Below are 20902 nucleotides of genomic sequence, written 5' to 3'. Positions count from 1 at the left end.
GGATGTAAAATTTGAAGGAAAAAAACAAAGTATTATATAGGTAACAAAATCACTTTCTTTTTTAAAAAAGAGCTTTTCCTATTTACAACAAGAGTTTTCCTTTTCCTATTTCTTCCTTTGTAAGTCGGATAGAAAATACTCAACTGACAATACAAAACACAGAACAAAATTCTATTACTTTCAATCCTTAATAAAAAAAAAAAGACAACACTCATTTATTATAAATAATTAACTTAACTTTTTTTTTATCTACTCAAATTAGTCAACTAGCTTTTATATTTAGGATTGAAAGTAGTATTTTACAACTTCGTAATGCTGCTCTCGTCAAGGAGAGATCTGGTTGTCTCCCTTAACCTGGCTCTAATAAGGAGTCTAGCGAAAAAGAGAGGCAAGAGAATACGGCTTTCATTAACTGAGCTTTAAAGATCTATTTTACAACTAAACTCAGACTTCATACAAGTGCTCAGCTATAACAAACAAACTAAATTCTGTTACGTGGAAAAGGGCTTGGGCCTGGCCCAATAACTCAGACTATCCTTATCATCAACAGATAGCTCGTCGGCATGGGATATGCTATTGCATTACTCTGACAATTAATGAATATAATCTGAGCTTTTATTTTTTTTCTTCTCAACTTGATACACCTGATTCTTCCCAAAAAAAAAACACTTGATACACCTGAGGGCCAACATTTATTAATTTTATGTCTTTCTAATGTTTTGGTAGCTCTTTTTTAACCATTGAAATTTATGTTTATATGGCCGAGACGTTATTGCATACAGAGCATTGACAAAAGATTGCGGGGACCAATTCATTATGCATCGCATCCTTCCTATCCCCCCGGTTCTATTAAAACAGGATATAATAAAGATATAAAGTATGACAAGTACATAGAGATGAAGGAAGTATATCTAATTTGTCCGAAATAAGGGTTTAGGTGGGATTAGTAGTTTGAAAGTGATCGGAAGAGTAGTGCTTGTACAATATCATCTACGCTATACGCTTTTCTGTCGTCTCCATGCTCCTAAATGACCTGCGGAGATCTTGCTACGTTAAGTGAAGCCTTCACAGTTGACCATGGCAACGACTTCGATGCCATCGCTATGCTATTTAGTTCCCACCACAGCTTCCCTATTCGCTCTCTTACGTATTTTCTCGCTTCGTCTTCCTCTAAGTGATGATTATCTCTCGTGTAGCATTGGATACTGCATGCATTGTCTCCTCTTTCTTGTTCCTCCTAGTTAATTATCACAGTGAAACTTCATCATTCATTTATTAACTCACAATCAATGGATATCCGCTTTGGCGTGTGGATAGTACAAAATGAAAAGAAGGATAACTAAAGAAAGGCACACGTACCGTTGAAGTTCCCAAGTCATCCCATGCAAAGGCGAAGAATTTGGCCGGACACGGTGAAGAGCCTTGGATACGCGTTCATCATCATGGAAAAATGTTTTGCTTTGAGAGATCATCTCCTATTAGGAAGAATGCGTGAACCATTGCCACGCATGATCCTGCAGAAGTGACACCATTCTCCAAATATTCTTCAAAACTTGGTATGTATCCTCTGCTGATCCACTTGGCTTCCTCTAAGAATGCTTCAGTTAGGTCTACCCGCCGCACCCAAGTCATTCATAATGAATTGCTTAATGCCATCCTGGATAGTACTTTTTTCTAGTATTTGTGATTGTTTATTTGGATACTCTTGTAGTTCTTTTCAGGTGTGCAACGACGGTCAGGCCATGGTCTCTCTGAACTCTGTAGGCTATTTCGTCGGTTGTGTTATATAATGCCATATAGCATACTTCATGGACTCGGGCAGCCCCTCCGTCACGTCCAGATCCCAACTGTAAGCAAGTGATCACAATAAATTATTTGACGAGCAGATCAACCTTCTGATGGCTTCAGTGAAAAGAACAAGTTCATCCAAGGAGCCATAAGAGTCAAAGATATCATCCATAACCAGTAATATGCAGATAGTTTTGCTGAGTTCAATTCGGCAATCAGAATAGCATGGCTCTGGAAGTATCCCCACTGTCCACAGGAAGCACTCTGAGGGTCTGTCTCTCGCAAAACCAAGTTTATCAACAAGCCCCAGTTCTTTCCACCACCTTAGAATGTCGAGCAGAAACTTCAATTGTCCGTATATGCAGCATTCAAAATGATAAAAAACGCTTCAAACGGTGAGATCTTTCTCACATGCATATCTCTGTTAGCTCCTTTTGGTGCAGAGATTGAACCATGTCAAAGTCTAACTTGGCCAAAGTCAACAGAGCTGGCGTGTGGTCGCTGCATTGTTCATATTCATGGATGTAGTCTCTGGCTTCCAGCCTGGCCATTCTGAGGTGCCTCGGAAGCCTCAGGGCTCTCGCAAAATGGCGCCCTTCTTCAGGGCTTAGGAGTGGTAAGGATCGACCAAGATGGAGCTTTGTAAATTCCATGGCTTCCGTTAATATATCCCCACCCTCTGCTCCTAAGTATGAAGCCTCGTACAGGGTTAACAAACCCGACGTGTTCCTGCCCATTGATTCCTTGAATCTCCCCCTTTCATCCATAAATTTCTTGAAAACATCTACGAGGTCAACACTCAATTAATCAGTTCAAAGTTGCACAGAATAATGTATCACTTGCATCATTAAGTTTCACACTCAAGAAACTACATATTTTTACTTTCGGAGTAAACAATTGTCATCATCAAGCCTATTTTCAATATTTTTTCTGTATGCAGATTTATTATTTGTTTTTGGAAAAAAAGCAACAGAAATTATGAGCTGAACCTGTTGATGATGAAGTAGCGAAGATGGCATTATGCCTGAGGAGACGAAAGCGAAGAGCAGCGGCAAAGAGATCGTCACCAGCGTCCCAACCACACAAACCTCTCGGTATTGTACCCAAGTCTTGCTCGAAATGGTGCGAAATTCCCCGATGTTGTGCTGTGGCTATCATCTTCAAGGGTGCCTTTGGATCTGTCGTGTTTCACAGGGCCTCTCGGACTCTTCTTTTCAGCGCTTCCAAGACTTGTGTTGAGTCATCAGTTGGAGCAGCTACCCAGTACCAACAAACACCGGCATAAAGGGGGAAAAAACGATATGTGATGGATACGTGGATGGCCATGAACTAACTCTTAGCGATGGGATTATATGTTATGAAAGAAGTCTGCGATATTTAGCTGAAGACGCAGCCATTGTCGTGGTCGTTAACCTTGTTGTAGACATGGCTGTCGTAGGCGTGGGTATAATGATGAGCTCTGGAAGTAAGATTAGCAAAGCTTGCTTATGGCACAGAAGCCAGCAAGATTGCATTCGTTTATATCGAATGTCTAGCTAATATAATGTCTTGGGGGAAATATATTTGTTTATTTTTCTTATAAATTATCGAAAGACTGGTTCTCTCCAAGAAGAAAAACTTTAAGTCTGTTTTATGGATGTGAATGCACAACTTATTTAATGGTGTTTTAAAGCCACCTATTTCTATATACTCCTCCGGTCCTAATTATAAGAACCAATTGACTTATTTGAGGAGATTAAGGAAGTAAGTTAAATTAGTTATTTATAATAAATAAGTGTTGTCATTCCTAAAATATCCTTGCTAATTAAGTATATTGGCTAAAACTATCATTATTAGAAAGATTATCTTGGAAAAAATGCATAAATATAAGAGACAAAATGGATTGGGTCTTATAATTAGGACCAAATAAAAAGTCAAATTGGGTCTTATAATAAGGACCGGAGGAGTATATACATTTATATATATTCCAAATATTAAAAAATTATGTCTGGCATTCAAGTGCTTCAAGTTTTGAATAAAGTATTGATGGCAAAGTGATAAAGCTACATATAATGAAGTCCTTGTACATAAATTGAATATTAACAAAAACAAAATCGCAAGACGTAAATTAAAAAATTAATCATATTAGAAGAATCTTATTATAAATTTTTAGAGTATAAGAATCAAAATTATAAATCAAGTAAAATTACAGGGATAAGAAACCAAACAAGCCCATATTGTCTCCGGAGCCTTAAATTAATATTCCATTTTTTAAATGAAAACAAAATTATTAAAATTGTTTAAAACCATACTACTAGTTGGACTGACACATCATTTAATTTTAACCCTTATTTAGCTCGATAGACCTTGAGAATCAGCTGAATGGATCTATTTGGTATTGAAATATTTTTCCTTTCTGCCAGATTTTTTTTTTGCCTGGATAACATTAAAATAGTTTAAGAAATCGCTTTGTTTATTTATTTCACAGATTTTTTTGCCAACGTGATTTCACAAAAATTTAAATGATTTTTAAACTAGTTTTTGCATAATAAGGATGACTTATTCTACATGTAAACATTTATTTATTTTTAATTCTTCTTGAAATATTTGAATATAAAATACACATGCACGTGCATGTTTTATATATATTTTTAATATATTTGAAATCTAATTCAATCATTATCATTAAATAATTGAATGACAAACAGTACTTCCGATCCTTAATATAAGAGCTAGTTTGATTTTTATTTTAGTTCTAAATATAAGATACCAATCCGTTTTGTCTCTCATATTTACCTATTTTTTACCAAGATAGTCCTTTTAGTAATAACAGTTCTAGTTAATACACTTAATTAAAAAATATTTTTTAAAAAAATATAAATTTATTACAAATAACTGATTTAACTAACTTTTTAAATCTACTCAAATTAGTCAACTAAATTTTATATTAAGGAGATAGTATAAATTACATGTCGGTCTCACGTATTGTACCAGATGTAAGGAATTGAAATTTAGTAATACTCCATTATTTACATTTATAAAATGTGAAATTTGCTAAATTTTTAGATAACATTAATGGTTGGCGGGTCAAATTATCAGTGGCAGGTTGAACTTTAAAAATGATGACAGAACAGACGGACCGATAAATGAATTGACTTCTTTGAATAACGAGACGGCCTTTATAGGTTGGCTATCTGGACCGATCTGACGTCCAACGACCCGTTTTATTTTTTCATGGGCTACTTGATCCACCATCGTCCCTCGTCCTGCCGATACCTTAAGTAATGCTCCAACTCCAAACATTTCCGTCTTCCTCTGCCTTCCTTTTAAGGTTTTGTATGCATGTCAACTTTTTTTTAAAAACATATTATTGTTCCCCAAATAAAAAATAAGAAAATGTTTCCCCCCAAAAAAAATATTCGTATGGCTAAAATATCTTCATTTCTATATTTCTTCTTTCTTTCAACCTCCGAAATTTTCAGGAAAAAATAATTAAATTTAGCTTTGTTCGAATATGAATAGATTTTAGATGTTTAGAATTTTCTTTTATAAGAAAGATTTGATTTCATCTCATTTTTTCAAGTCTTTACAATTTTTTCTTTTTATTAAGTCCTTATAATTTTCTCAATTGTAGCTATTGTATTAGTCTATATATTGTCAAATTGTTAATTTGTAAAAGAAATAGTTGATTACGTATGGCTTACATCCAGTATACACCTAAACTATTTTTGCTACTTGGGTCTAAATTAAATCAAAATCTTACATGTTATATATGAATGCAAGAAGCCAATTATGAGCGTAATAATTTTTATTTTTATATTAATAGTAAATGAATACTATTCCGTCATTTAAGTTTTTTGAAAAACCTTTTTATTTTGTATTTTATCATAACTTGCATATTATTTAATCAGCATTAGTATTATAAGTACAGAGGCTACTAATTAATTTTTCTAAATGTTTTAGGATAACACTGCGCAGACTCTAGCATAGCAGCCATAGAATAATGTTGTCGAAAACAAAGCATAAAACCATGCTATATTTTACTTATTTATTTATTTTAGTCGGGAAAGATAAATTAGCTTTATTTATTTATTAGAATACGCATTATTTTATTGACTCACTCACTCGCCCACGAAACAAGCTGTACTTCTGGCTATCGTTTGGTTTTTCCCCTTAAACAATTGCTCAAGTGTGATTTGTACAATCTTAAATGGTGAGTTCAATATCAAAAGACTAACTTATTAGAATGGAGGTTTTACTCTGCGGTGCTTCATTCAAAACCCTCTCTAAAAGTAATCTTTTTTATTGGTCAACTCTCAACACACTTAAGTAACAACCCAAACTCGGAATCCCCAAGTAATCCCCACTACTTGAATTAAATGCTGCGATAACACGAGACAAAAGGAAAAATGCAATATTTGAAAGTAGCAGGATTGAGGAAGTCATAGGGCAAGTTGACTGCGATATATACTCCCTCGAGTTTTTAATATAGGATTTACTACCTCCATCTCTTAATATAAAAATTAGTTGACTAATTAGAGTAAATTAAAAAACTAGTTAAGTTAATTACTTGTGATAAATAGGTATTATATTTCTTAAAATATCCTTACTAAACAAATGTATTGATCAGAATTGCTATTATTATAAAAAAATAGATAAATATGCGAGACAAAATATATTGGAATCTTATATTTAAGAACAAAATAAAAGTAAAAAAGCTTTTATATTAAGGATTGAAGGTAGTAATTATAACAATTTATAATATAAACTAAGCCTCGTATTAAAATGGAATCATAGTATTTGTTGCGCTGCCACAAGATAGGTGTGCCACAAAGGGAGGGATGGAAGCATTACAGATTCATGCATGCATCTGACGGTTTTTTAAAGTGGGAAAATTAAGCAGAAGATATAGAGCAGCTGGGTGACACTGAAATTGATGACAACGAAGCATGAAGCACATGATGCAATTGTTTGGTTTGTATAATTTGAGAATATAATGGAGGATGAGTTTATGTAATTTTGACAAAATTGAAGGGAGTTCGATGTATTTTTATTGTTTCCGATTTGTGTAATTTGGGAGGTACAAGGGGATAAGAAGTTAGTGGAAGGAAGAGGGTTGAGTATATTATTGATGTCGGCCGTGGGTGAATGACAGCTACACAGGTCCCTCATAGTTAGTTGTCAATTGTAACCCTGGCACTGTCATAAATACGTACAAGTTCCTTTTTTCTTGGACTAGTAATAACTTGATTTATAAATATGAAAATTCAACTTGCAGACGTTAACTCATAAATTTTGATTTGAAAAGGATGCAATGCAACGTCTAAATATGAAAGTTGGCAGTAAAAGTATTATTATTAAATGAAGGGTTAAAGAACAATTTTAACTTCAATCTCATTTTTTAGGTGCAGTTTTGCCCCTGATTTTTTTTAGTGGTACAATTTTGACCATGATCTTCTTCCTTTAATGTAATTTTGCCCCTCAGGGTCAAAATTACACCCAAAGATCAAAAATAAAACTGTAACCGAGAAAAAAAGATCAAGAGTTAAATTATACCTGAAAAATAAGATCATGGGCAAAATTATACTACTAAAAGATTATGGGCAAAATTAGAGTTGAGAAATAAGATCAGAGTCAAAATTACACTTTAACTCTTAAATGAAATTTGAAATTTTTATTTAGCATTAATTTTTGGAAATCCATTATTGAGGAAAACATGATAAATTTTTATGCATAACAATATTAATATTCTACAAATTTTATTCACACAAAATGCCGATACTTTAAGCTAAGGATGTTTGGAGAGGCTTTCATCCAAATCCCACGTAGTAAATGAAAAGGAGAATCCATTCCCAAACTAAACGCGTGGCTCCCACCAACCCAATAGGGACGTTACCTTAATTCCATGGAAATGATTACCGACCGTTCCTCTGTCCTCTAGCTCCCGATATATATGAGATTCATGAAAGATAAACAATTTTTGATGACTCCCGATTTTGCGGAAAGACAAGCTGGGGTGATTGATACGTGAATGGCCGTGAACTCACTCTTTAGTCTTTAGTACGAGAGAAATATGTTTGGGGCCACAAGAAGACGAAAGATTTTAATATATACATGTTCGAGGTCTTATAATTAAGATTAGATGTAGTATATTTCAATTTAATTCAATCATCACGTGCAATTTGTTAAACCTTTATGCTGAATATATCAATGTCAAGCCATAACTCATGCACCATTGAAAAAAAAAATAAGAAAAACACTTTTTACCAAAAAATTATATTCATGTGGATCATAAAATAAAATGTCGGATTGCTATGTTTCCTTTTTCCAATCCTCAAAATTTTCAGGAAAAAAATAATTAAATTAGTGTCTGTTCTAGTATGAAGATTGATTTATACAAGTTTTATCCTATATTTGGTACGAGAGAATTGAAATGGAGGGAAGAGGAGTAAAAATTATAATGAGCTCAATTTAAAAAAATAGAAAAATGAGGTAATAAAATTCTAAGAAAAAGAAAATGCAAGATTAAAAAAAAAAGCAAAATTGGTTAAAAGTTTTTAACCCAACTCTTCTAATTTTTTTAAATTAAAACTCATTAAAATTTTTTCCTTCTTCCGTCCATTTTCTTTTATAACAGATTTGATCTTGACCATTTCCCCACTGTGTTGGATGAAAGTCAATTGGCAAAACTTTTGGAAATAACCCTGTTAAATATACCACATGATATAATACGAACATCATTATGGTTGAAATATTTTGAAAAAGAAAATTTAAAATACAAATCTCTCTAATCTCATCTCATTTAATTTTTAGTCAAATCTTTATATTTTTTTATTTTTATTAAATCTTTATAGTTTTTTCACTTGCGAGTTTTAGTTTGTATACTTATAATTGGTTAATTTCCAAGAAAAGTCACATTAGTAGTTGATTAAGTGAATCTCATTCAACAGTACTTCTGCTTGAATTAGTTATGTCATGTGCATCTAAATTAAATCAAAACTTTACATGTTATATGAATACAAGGATACCGTTATGAACATCCCCGAAAAATTGTGTAAGAAGCTAAACCCACATGTGAACGGAACAATCTCGAGATCCACTTAGGGCTAGTTCGAATTGGCAGTAGAAAAAGTAGTTTATTTTCAATCTGATTTTAAAAAAAATAAAATTGAGTAAAAGTTAAATTGGATAAGGTGAATTGTATTTGGATTGGAGTTTTAAAAAGTTAGTTTATAAAAGTGAAATTAGTAAAATGATGTTTGGATTATGATTGAGTAAAAATAAATTTGTTTGAGTAAAAAAAATGGGACATACATTTTCTCTTTTTCTCTCTACTTTTCCAACACTATAAGCTGTAATTTTTAGCTTTTCACTTAATTAAGTGATTTTGGGCCTCAGTTTCTCTCCACTGAGCTTCTCGTCCACTGCACCTCCACTTCGGCTCTATGACAATCGTTTGGAGCAAATAGTAAAACGCAGTTCAAATAGATTGTTACAGGTGGCTATAAACTTGAATTCCAAAATTAAAGAAAACCAAGAGTATAAATGTATTTTCATCCAAAACAAAATATATTTATAAATAATCACAATAAAATTATCTTTCTTTGAGAAATAAAATAGGATTAGCGAACAGACAAAAAAATAGGATTAGAGGAGTAGTTTATATAAAATAAAATAAAATATTCATATTAAAATTTTAATGATATAATATATAAATAGGACAAAAAATTTTCTCACTCTGCTTTATATTTATATGGTGTTTTAACGAAACGATAATTTTATTGTGTAAAATAGTGACATTTGATTATTTATAAATAAATTTTATTTTGGATGAAAATATATTTTCACTGGTGATTTTTTGTGAGCCCTACATATGTATCCGTATCATGCTGTAAAAGCATGTGCTCCGCCTCTTGGTTCTCTGTAATTTTGGAATTCAAGTTTATAGCCGACAATCCATTTGAATTGTGTTTTACCATTTGCTCCAAACGATTGTCGTAGAGCCGAAGTGGAGGTGCAGTGGATGGGAAGCTCGGTAGAGAGAAACCGTGCCCGTGATTTTGGTATAAGCTCTTAATTTTTTAAGCTCTTCCAAATACACTCAAACATATTAAAAGTATTTTTAATCCTAAAAGTTACTTAAAAGCCACTTAAACATGGCTCCAAACAGACACTTAAATTTATGAAGCCCCTCAGCTTTGCCGAAGTTAAAATTGTCCACTGAAGCCAAGCATATCTCTTTTGAGCAACAAGTATTACTGAAAATGTATAGCTTGCATGAGGAGAAAACAGTCAGTCTCCTCCATGTCCTTATAATTCTTTCGACTAACAGAATTGAGTTGTTCATTTTCAGGAGAAACATATCTCAAATCATCCTTAATTCTTCTCCCGATAAGTTATAAGGACAAGGGATTTTTGTTTTCGATTTAATTGAATCGTTGGCCTCTCAATGCCATCACCCAAATCCCTCTGTCCCCGAAGTCGAAACCCAGTGCCCAAATGAGAAAATATTTTTAATATAAGAGTCAGATAACTAATTTATAAATATTAAAAAACTAAATAAGTTAATTATTTATAATATGTGTTGTCTTTCTTAAAATATTTCTATTAAATGCGGCTTGACATCGATGGCTTGCGAAACACCCAAGGCTTCGCAACATGTGGTGGAGTCATTCATGATGCAAATGCAAATTGGATAGGTGGTGTTCAAGACAAGTTAAGTTATCAAACCTCTACTGCTGCGGAGATAAAAGCCATATCGATGGGCCTATTATTGTGCAAAACAGTTGGGTCTCTCTAAGACAAGAGTTTGTACAGATTCTATAGAAGCTCTGCGATTGTTGTCAGTAGATGTTGGCTCATTCCATCTTTTGGGAGAAGAGAAATCCAGGAAGCTCGGTCCCTCATCTACTCCAACCGGGATCTAGAAATACCTCATTCTTACAGGGAAAATTTAGTGTGCACTCATATTCCTTGCCGTGTCTGCACATAACTTAGGACAGGATTTTGTTAGTTATCTACAACCTCCCTCGTGTTGTTTAGAACAACTTAGGATAGATCGTGGTCTTCTGAATCAGATGACAGTCAATAGGGCTTAACTGTTGTCTCATACTTCAAGGCTTGCCCTTGTAGATATTTCTGTTAATCAATGAAAATAACTTCATGAGACTACTAGATTGTGAAAAAAGATCTATTCTTTTAGTATAGGAGGTGATACTTGTTAATTACAAGGAAGGGGTGGAAGCATAATGGCCTCATGCATGCGTCTGACAGTTTTTCAAATGTGAAAATTGAGTAGAAGAAATAGAGCAGATGGGTGACGCTGAAGTCGGAGAACTGATGACAGTGAAGTATGAAAGCACGTGATATGCAATTGTAATTGGTTTGTATAATTTGAAAAGAGAGGATAAGTGTTTATGCAGTTTTGGTAAAATCGAAGGGAGATCATCGATTGTATAATTTTGGGAGGTAGAAAGGAGAAATTAAAGGAAGTGGCTTGAGTGAGAGTGGCACTTGATGAGAACTAGTTTTAATACTCATCACTTTGATAAGTCCCTTTAAATTTATTAGAATTGGACTGTTTATATCTGATTTGAACGATTTAAATTTAAAATATTTAATTAATTATTTTTAAATAGAAAAATTTTTTTTTAAAGAATCACAGTTAAGAGATTATTTCTATTTTAAATTCTATACATATTAAAATAATTATTTTAAATAAATAAAAATTAAAAAGAAATCAAATCTGAGCTATTCAAATGAAATATGGATGATTCAGATTTCATGAGTTTAAAATACTCATAAAAAAATAATGAACATTAAAACTGGTTCCTACGTTTTATATGGTTTTAACATGTGAAAAAGCGGTGAGTGCATTGCTAAAGCCGCCTCTAGGGGGGGCTAACATCCCTCTCTTGAGTCATATATGTAGACTTAGAAAAAGTAATTTAAATTCCACGATCCACTTTCTTTTCTTGTTTAAAATCTGCGCACCATCCCCTGTTCCCAGTAATCATTTTTTTTTGGACCAGGTTTCCCATTAATCACAGTATTCAACCTGGTGGCGACGGGGAACTGGCAAATATAGGGCCCAAGGTAATTAATGAAATTTGAAAATTTTATTCAGAATTTATTTTTTAATCTGAGAATTACAAGTGCTAGTAATTTTTTCATCAGAGGCAATAAATGAAAGAGGAAACATCCAATCCCAAATGAAAAGGACGGGCCAGTACTTAATGCCATTGATCACCGGTCACGTATGTAGTCATTTTACTTCCCCTCCGAATTGATCATCACCAAGCCTTCTTTTGTATTGTAGCTCCATCATCTCATTTTCCACACTCACATATGAAATTAAAACACCTGTCATCCAAGTTCCCAGCACTGCTCTTTCCTCTTCCTCCCCTGCCAAGAAAAACTACTCTTACTATAAGAATCAATCCGTTAAGGTCCATTTGTTACTAAACATTAAAAATAAAGGAGGTGATTTGAGCCTTTTTAGTCACTTTAGGTCAAATAAAAAATAAAACTAAATTACGCAATAAAGCACAACTCGATTGTTTCTTTTGAAAAGTTTTTTATTAATTTCCAAATTAACTCAGTGACAAAAGAATTAAAAAGGAGAGGTTGGAAAGAGGATTTTTTTCAATAAAACCAATTATGAAAATAAAGAAATAAATCTAAACTATTTTTTTAATATTTTTAATAAAAAGAGAATAAAAAATGCAAATTTGGGTTTAAAAAATTAGTGATGGAATGCTTCTTGAAAAGAAAATGTAGCTATCCTTGCTTAACAAAAATATGGGAGCAAAATAATACATCAAGTTAAAAAGCAACTTCAAATACGATTTGGGTCAAGTAAACTTAACATTTGACTACTCTAAATACTAGATAGTAATCAAATTATTAAAATATCTTTAAAAATTACTTGATGTACATTTTAAATTGAGTTAATAAAATTGGCTTTTCCTCTCAAAAAATGCTACATTCAATTGCGATACATCTCAATCATAAAATCTAACAATATGCTAGATAAAATAAAATAATATTAATGAATACAACGAAAGCATATATAAATTCAAACTCAAGTAATACAATTCAAATTAAATTGCAAAAATCTAATTAATAGAAACTATAACATATAATTTCAGTCCCTAAATCAAATGAAAATATTCCTAACACAAGAAAAGTCTAATGAAATTCAAGAGAAAATTAATTGGAAAACTAAATACTCTCTTAGTTAAAGTTCCAAACTCAAGCAACTCCTTCAATTCCAAGAAGCACAATGGGTTTAGCCTCTCATAGCTCTAGAAGAATCTACAATATTTTTGAAGCAATGAAAATCCACAGAGGCTATGGTAAAAGAGTAGGTGTGGACATTATTTGTAGGAAAAAAACAAGAAATAATGGAAATCGAAGGTGATGATGATGGTTGGTTGAAGGGAGATAATGACAAAGGTTATGGAAGAAGTGGACGACACGCCACTGCGTGCAATTGAGGAATGAATTTGAAGAGTATTGGCGGCGTGTGTTTTCCTGGTGGTGTGCGTCTTGTGTGTATATATGCGTGTTCTCTCCCTAGCCCTCAATCAACAATCAATAAATCTATAAGTAAAATCTGGGGCGTTGATGCTCAAATTGATTCCCTTTCTAATTCCTTTTTTTTTTTTTCCTTTCAGCTTTCTTTTTATCTTTATTTTCTTTTCTGGGCTTGTAAAAGATAAATTAAAATACTATCATAAAGTCCAAAATCAATTATTTAAAAAGAGATAAAAATATCATAAGATTTTCTTTTAAATCATGCAAGCAATATTTGATTCAAGATATCCATAATCAATACAGTTTATCCCACTTTAATTGATAAATATTCCTAAAAAGAAATCAAATAACATATTAAAATAGGGATTTATCAATAGGGATTGAGATTATAATTGAAAAAATCTATTAAAGGATAGTTTAGCATGAAAGATTGCTTATCACATTGAATTAGAAAAATCCATGTATGTGAAATTGAGGAATATCACAGAAAAAAGTGGTATTTCCAAATCCTACTTTCATGGGTTTGCTTAATTTCATATAATAAATAATTATTAATGCTAAATACTTTTTAGTGATTTTTCTCAATTACAATCTCAATTCCTATTTCTTATTTTCAATATTTTGCGCCAAACAGGAGCTAAAGTTCTTTGAGATTATCCTATATAGTATATAGTTTCTATCCATTAAAGTTCTCTTATTTTCTTTAAACTTGTATATGGGCATAACCATGCATTTGGATTCACTCCTGCATATTTTTCTTCTCCTATTTTATTCAATCAGCTCCTCTACATTAATATCCTACTGGAGTTAGTGTGGCGTTGTAACCTGTCAAATACCCTCAAAAGTATGGACCAACAAAACGATTTCCTGAAAAGAAAAATTAATTGCATAATTAAATTGGAAAGACCACTTTAAGATTTTCTAAGGAGGCAAATTGAAAAAAAATTGCAATTTTTCCCAATATGTGTGTGTGTGTGTGTGTGTGTGTGAATTAAAGGCTAGTTGTCAGAAATATGGAAGACCGGTTGCAGAAATAGGAAACCATTTTCAAAACTTGCAATAGATCTTTGATTATTTTACAAGTGTTTTTGTTAATTTTCTAGCCTCTCTCTTGCTCAGGTTCTTGTGTTTCTAAAAATTTACGGGTCTTGTTTATTTTGCAAATGTTCTTGCTCATATTATGACCTTTCTTGAATTTCTATAATATTCAAAAATTAGTTTTTTAAAATTCGAATTGTACTTTTTCAATATTTTCAACAAATTAAATGCTGTATAAGTTAATTTATTACTATATTTTTCAAAATTGTATATCAAATTTTAATGCATGAAAAATTCACTAAATTAAATTAATCTATTTTTTATTTATGACAAGTCTTCATCTTCAAAACGGATTAATGAGGATGACAAAAAATAGTAATTAAATGCTTGCAAAATTGAGAGCGAATTAAAGATATACCTAGGAGGGTCCCCTTTTCTACAATTCGTTGTTTAAAGCTCTATGTATACTACGTAGGAAAATATATTTAGTTATTTATTCAATTGTGATTCATATAGCTAGTGAATAAAATCAAACATATTAATGGATTATAATAATTAACACAGACAAAAAACTAGAGAAAAATCAAAGATGAAATGAAATAAAGAGAACCTTCCACTATATCATATTAATTCCGTTTAAATTGTTAGCGAAAACAAAATTCCGTTTAATTCGTACGACTATGGACTATATAAAGGATAACGTGTTGATGACTAGTGCTTTTATGTTTAATATAAAATTCAATTAATTAATTCGAGAAAATTTAAAAAATTATTAAATTACTTTTAAGTATTTATATTTATCGTTTTTTAACTAATTTCTTTCACTTATAAATATAACATATGATATAACTAAGTAATTTAGTAATTTTTTTAAATCAGTCAGTTGTGTTTTATACCAAGGACCGAACCTCTGATCCTAAATGAATATCATTTTGTAGTGTAGATTAGACTTACTATGTTTGAAGTTTTATAGAGCGGAGGAGCATTACTTTTCTCCCACGTGGATAGTGTTGAATGAATTTATAGTGCCCCCTAGAGACCGGAGGATGGAGAGAGATCAGAGCGCTATATATAATGAGACCCGACGCAAGCAATTCACATTCGCAAACTAAACGACTATGGCCTTGCCCACTACCTTCTTGCCCAGTTCCTCCATCTCATTTAGTTTTAGAAAGCACTGCGAACCAGGAGGGCCTCTTTCCTTCCACAGGATTGGTTACTATCACACCAACCTCCGATGCTTGGCCACCCAACGGACGCTTTCCCTCCCTCCCTCCTCTCTCAGAAACTCCGCCAATTACCAGCCTACCTTCTGGACTTATGACTTCCTCCAATCCTTGAACAATGGTTACACGGTAATTTTACTTCCTTAATTTCCTGGTCAATTAATTCACGATGTATATGGAGAGCGTTATTCACCATCTTCCATTATTATATATGACATACAATTAACAATACTTAGCTTGTTGTTATAGGATGAGAAGTACGAGACCAGAGCAAGGAAGCTGCTGGAGGATGTGAGGAGGATGATCGTGAATCCCAATACTGAGCCATTGCCAAAGCTCGAGCTCATTGACGATGTCCAGCGCTTAGGCCTCGGCTACCGCTTTCACAATGAGATCAAACACGCTCTTGATTGTTATGTCTCCTGGGAACAAAGCCGTCCTCAAACAAAACAGCACACAAGCCTTCATGAAGCTGCCTTAAGCTTCAGACTCCTCAGAGACCATGGCTATGACGTCTCACCAGGTCCTACGCATATGGCTATCTCCTTATGGTTTTCTTTTTTCCTTTTTCTCATAATTAACTCTCTCGCATAAACCAAAGTAAATGATGTGACCGGGACATAAATAACGCAGACATATTTGAGAGTTTCAAGGACCAAAACGGTAATTTTAAGGCATGGCTCAGCAGAGATGTGCGAGGGATGTTGAGTCTGCACGAGGCAACATTTCTGGGATACCAAGGAGAGGACATTCTGGAGGAGGCCAAGGCCTTCACCACCATCCATCTCAGGGACATGAAGCAACATATAAGCAACGATCATCTGTTGCAACAAGCGATCAGTCACGCGCTGGACCTTCCATTACATCGCAGAACGGGAAGGTTAGAGGCGAGATGGTACATAGAAGCATATGGTAAGAGGAAAAACGCAGACACGGTCCTTCTCGAAGCTGCTGTACTGGATTTTAACATAGTACAGTCAACATTTCAAAGGGATCTGCAGGAAATGTCAAGGTTCTTCAGTTTATTATATTTGTTTCCCTAGACGCATACGTATAGCAACAACCAAATAGTAGAAGTCAAAAAGAGAAATTGGCTTCAAATATTGATATAACTAATTATAGGTGGTGGAAGGCGATGGGACTGGCATCAAGGTTGAGCTTCAGCAGGGACAGGCTAATGGAGTGCTTCTTCTGGGCCGTGGGAATGGAGTCCGAACCTCAACACAGTGAGCTCCGAAAAGCACTAACCAAAGTCACTTGTTTCATTACCATAATCGACGACGTCTATGATGTTTATGGCACTCTGGATGAACTCGAGCTGTTTACCGCCGCGGTTGAAAGGTTTGCTTTCTCCTACATTCGGATAAATTTATTTGATAAATATTATTTCTATTGAAAGCCAGCCAAACATATTACGTACGAATATTATGTGGTGAATGCTTTTTTTTTTTTTTTTAATGTTTCAGGTGGGATATCAACGCGATACAAGATCTGCCGGAGTACATGAAAGTGTGTTTCCTGGCTCTCTACAACACTGTCAATGAAATGGCTTACGAGGCACTGAAAGGGCAAGGCCACAACATCCTACCCTACCTCACCAAAGCAGTGAGTGCCCACGAAAACGCTTCACTATAGAACATACCACATGTTAAATACTATTTCATTGGGAAACTAACTCTTACCTCAATAATTTTAGTGGGCAGACATGTTGAAATCATGGCTTCAAGAAGCCAGGTGGTCCATGACAAACACATACCCTCATTCGACGGCTACTTCAGAACGCCTGGGTATCAGTTTCAGGAGTAGTAATCCTCTTCCATGCTTATTTCTTTCTCAACCACAATTTCTCAAAGGAGTCACTTCAATCGTTGGGCCCTCACCATCCCCTCTTGCGTTGTCCTTCCGTTATTTTCCGTCTCTGCAACGATTTGGGCACATCGAAGGTGGCCTATTCTTTATCAATCACTCAAATCTTATGTTGTACGTCATTTGGTTCTACGTACTCTCTCTTCGCACGCTCTGACGAGGACCTCATTTTAATTACTGTCTTCATTCATTGTCAATGTTTTCTTCAGGCGGAGTTAGAGAGAGGTGAATCAATAAGTTCGATACTATGTCACATGCACCAGAGTGGGGCCACTGAGGAGAATAGCCAAAAATACGTGCGCAGATTGGTGGATGAGACGTGGAAGGAGATGAACAAAGGAAGAGGAATAGAGACCACATTTTCAAAAGCTTTTGTAGAAACTGCCATGAACCTTGCAAGAATTTCCCACTGCACCTACCAGTATGGTGATGGCCATGGAGCTCCAGATGCTACGTCCAGGAACCGGATTCGATCGCTAATTGTCGAGCCCATTCAACTAAGAGGCTGATAAATGCCTCGGAGTTAATAGACTTGCAATTACTTAGTCATCTTTATATCTGGGGAATTACATTATTGGCCGTATATGTTTTTGTTCACGGGCAACGAATGTAAAATTTGAAGGAAAAAACAAACTATTATAGAGGTAACAAAATGACTTTCTTTTTTAAAAAGAGCTTTTCATATTTACAACAAGAGTTTTCCTTTTCCTATTTCTTCCTTTATAAGTCGGATAGAAAAAACTGAACTCACAATACAATACACGGAACAAAAATCAAGAGGGGGAAAAAAAAAGAAGAAGCTTCGTGATGCCGCTCTCGTCAAGGAGAGACCTGGTCGTCTTCCTTAACCTGGCTCTTATAAGGAATCTAGCAAAAGAGAGATATGAGAGAATATTACTTGCATACAGAGCATTGACAAAAGCTTCCGGGGTCCAATTCATTATGCACCGCATCCTTCCTATCCCCCGGGTTGTATTAAAACAGGACATATATTTAAAGTCAAAAATATAAATATAAATTAACACAAGTAAATAGAGATGAAGTGTATCTAATTTTTCCCAAATAAGGGTTTAGGTAGGATTAGTGGTTTGAAAAAGATCGGAAGAGTAATGCTTGTACATAATCATCTACGCTATACGCGTTTCTGTCGTCTCCATGCTCATAAATGACCTGCGCAGATCTTGCTACGTTAAGCGAAGCCTTCACAGTTGACCATGGCAGCGACTTTGATGCCATAGCTATGCTGTTTAGTTCCCACCACAGCTTCCCTATTCGCTCTCTTACGTATTTTCTCGCTTTGTCTTCCTCTAAGTGAGGATTATCTCTCATGTAGCATTGGATACTGCATGCATTGTCTCCTCTTTCTTGTTCCTCCTGGTTAATTATCACAGTGAAACTTCATTCATTTATTAATTGGATATCCTATTTGGCGTGTGGAGGACAAATTGAAAAGAAGGATAACTAAAGAAGGGCACACGTACCGTTGAAGTTCCCAAGTCATCCCAAAGGCGAAGAATCTGGCCAGACACAGTGAAGAGCCTTGGATACGGGTTCATCATCGTGGAAATGTTTTGCTTTGAGAGATCATCTCCTATTAGGAAGAATGCGTGAACCATTGCCATGTATGATCCTGCAGAAGTGACACCATTCTCCAAATATTCTTCAAAACTTGGTATGTGTCCCCTGCTGAACCACTTGGCTTCCTCTAAGAATGCTTCAATTATGTCTATCCACTGCACCCAAGTCATTCATAATGAATTGCATAATCCCATCCCGGACAGTACTCTTTTCTAATATTTGTCATCATTTCTGATTATTTATTTAATACTCTTACAGTTCTTTTCAGGTGTGCAACGACGGTCAGGCCATGGTCTCTCTGAACTCTGTAGGCCATTTCGTTGGTTGTGTTGTACAATGCCATATAGCATATCTTCATATACTCGGGCAGCCCTTCCATCGCGTCCAGATCCCACCTGTAAGCACGTATGTTAACAATGTGACCTATTCTGAATCACCTGTGTTGATTTTTTTCTAGTGATCACAAGAAATTATTTGACAAGCAGATCAACCTTCTGATGGCTTCAGTGAAAAGAACAAGTTCATCCAAGGAGCCATAAGAGTCAAAGATATCATCCATAACCAGTAATATGCAGATGGTTTTGCTGAGTTGAATTCGGCATTTAGAATAGCATGGCTCTGGAAATGTCCCCACTGTCCACAGGAAGCACTCTGAGGGTCTGTCTCTCGCAAAACCAAGTTTATCAGCAAGCCCCAGTTCTTTCCACCACCTACGAATGTCAAGCAGAAACTTCAGTTGTCCGTATATGCAGCATTCAAAATGATCAAAAACGTTTTAAAGGGTGAGATCTTTCTCGCCTGCATATCTCTGTTAACTCTTTTTGGTGCAGCGATTGAACCATGTCGAAGTCTAACTTGGCCAATGTCAACAGAGCTGGCGTGTGGTCGCTACATTGTTCGTATTCATGGATGTAGTCTCTGGCTTCCAGCCTGGCCATTCTGAGGTGCCTCGGATGCCTCAAGGCTCTCTCAACGTGGCGTCCTTCTTCAGGGCTTAGGTGTGGTAAGGATCGGCCAAGATGGAGCTTTGTAAAGTCCATGGCTTCCGTTAATATATCCTCACCCTCTGCTCCTAAGTATGAAGCCTCGTACAAGCTTAACAAATCCCACGTCTCCCTGCCAATTGATTCTTTGAATCTCCCCCTCGCATCTGTAAATTTCTTAAAAACATCTACCACACCAAACAACTAATCAGAGTATCAAATTGCAGAAAACAGATTTTGTAATTGAGCATGATGAGTAACATCTATGTCCGGGCGAAATTTCTACCGGAAAATAGACCAACTTGTAAACCAAAAGGGAAAAAAAAGAAGAAAAAAACCTGATGAACAAGGTACGGAGGCATGGTGTCTGAGAAGGCGGAAGTGAAGAGCAGTGGCAAAGAGATTGTCACCAGCGTCCCAACCACACAAACCTCTCAGTATTGCGTCGATGTCTTCTTCGAAATGGTGCGAAATTCCTAAATGTTGGATTGTGTCTATCATCTTCAAGGCTTGCGTTGGATCTGTCGTGTTTCTCAGTGTCTCTTGGATTCTTCTCACCAATTCTCCCGAGCTTTGACTGCACTCATCAGTTTCCACAGCTACAAACTAACATCAACACAAAGACACGTATTATAATATATATATATATATATATTTATACACACTCCCGTATCAGAAAACAGAAGCAGAATAAGGTAATAAAAGCTTGATATCTGAGGGATGTACCTTGTCATAAAATGCGACGGACTTAGTGATGGATGGGTGACGTAAGATTGGACGCTTGTTGCTGGGGAATGAAAGGGAAATTGGTTGATATGTGCATGGCCAACTGAGTGGAGAAAACAGTCTCATATATGATGATGGAAGCGTGCCTGAAATTTTAGCTCCGGCGAACGCATCAGCCAT

At 34.9% G+C, this 20902-nt stretch overlaps 1 protein-coding gene and 2 pseudogenes across 1 annotated transcript; 1 reads left to right on the top strand and 2 right to left on the bottom strand.

Annotated features, from left to right (window-relative positions):
- Positions 1–943: 943 nt before the first annotated feature.
- Positions 944–3114, bottom strand: LOC114762981 (probable terpene synthase 11; annotated as a pseudogene).
- A 12347-nt stretch (positions 3115–15461) lies between these two features.
- Positions 15462–17976, top strand: LOC114762980 (tricyclene synthase TPS4, chloroplastic-like; annotated as a pseudogene).
- Positions 17977–18514: 538 nt separating this feature from the next.
- On the bottom strand, positions 18515–20902 carry LOC114762978 (probable terpene synthase 11). Its single transcript, XM_028952576.1, has 7 exons — positions 20723–20902; positions 20335–20602; positions 19812–20184; positions 19505–19723; positions 19270–19408; positions 18917–19168; positions 18515–18809 (listed from the first exon to the last, which is right to left on the bottom strand). The coding sequence occupies exons 1-7, from the start codon at positions 20900–20902 to the stop codon at positions 18516–18518; spliced, it is 1725 nt and encodes a 574-aa protein (XP_028808409.1). The 3' UTR covers position 18515.

The sequence above is a fragment of the Neltuma alba genome, unplaced genomic scaffold, assembly GCF_004799145.2.
Source record: "Neltuma alba isolate B1F8T4 unplaced genomic scaffold, ASM479914v2 tig00011249_pilon, whole genome shotgun sequence".
In the NCBI taxonomy this organism is placed as follows: domain Eukaryota; kingdom Viridiplantae; phylum Streptophyta; class Magnoliopsida; order Fabales; family Fabaceae; genus Neltuma; species Neltuma alba.
This window is presented reverse-complemented; position numbering and strand designations above follow the sequence as displayed.

Excerpts from the sequence above, each read along its gene's own strand:
- LOC114762978 (XM_028952576.1), bottom strand. The coding sequence starts at position 20,902 with ATGGCTGATGCGTTCGCCGGAGCTAAAATTTCAGGCACGCTTCCATCA. Across the intron at positions 19,724-19,811 it reads GAGTTAACAGAGATATGCAG|GTGGTGGAAAGAACTGGGGC; the intron begins GCGAGAAAGATC and ends TGACATTCGTAG. Across the intron at positions 19,169-19,269 it reads TTGCACACCTGAAAAGAACT|TGGATAGACATAATTGAAGC; the intron begins GTAAGAGTATTA and ends ACTTGGGTGCAG.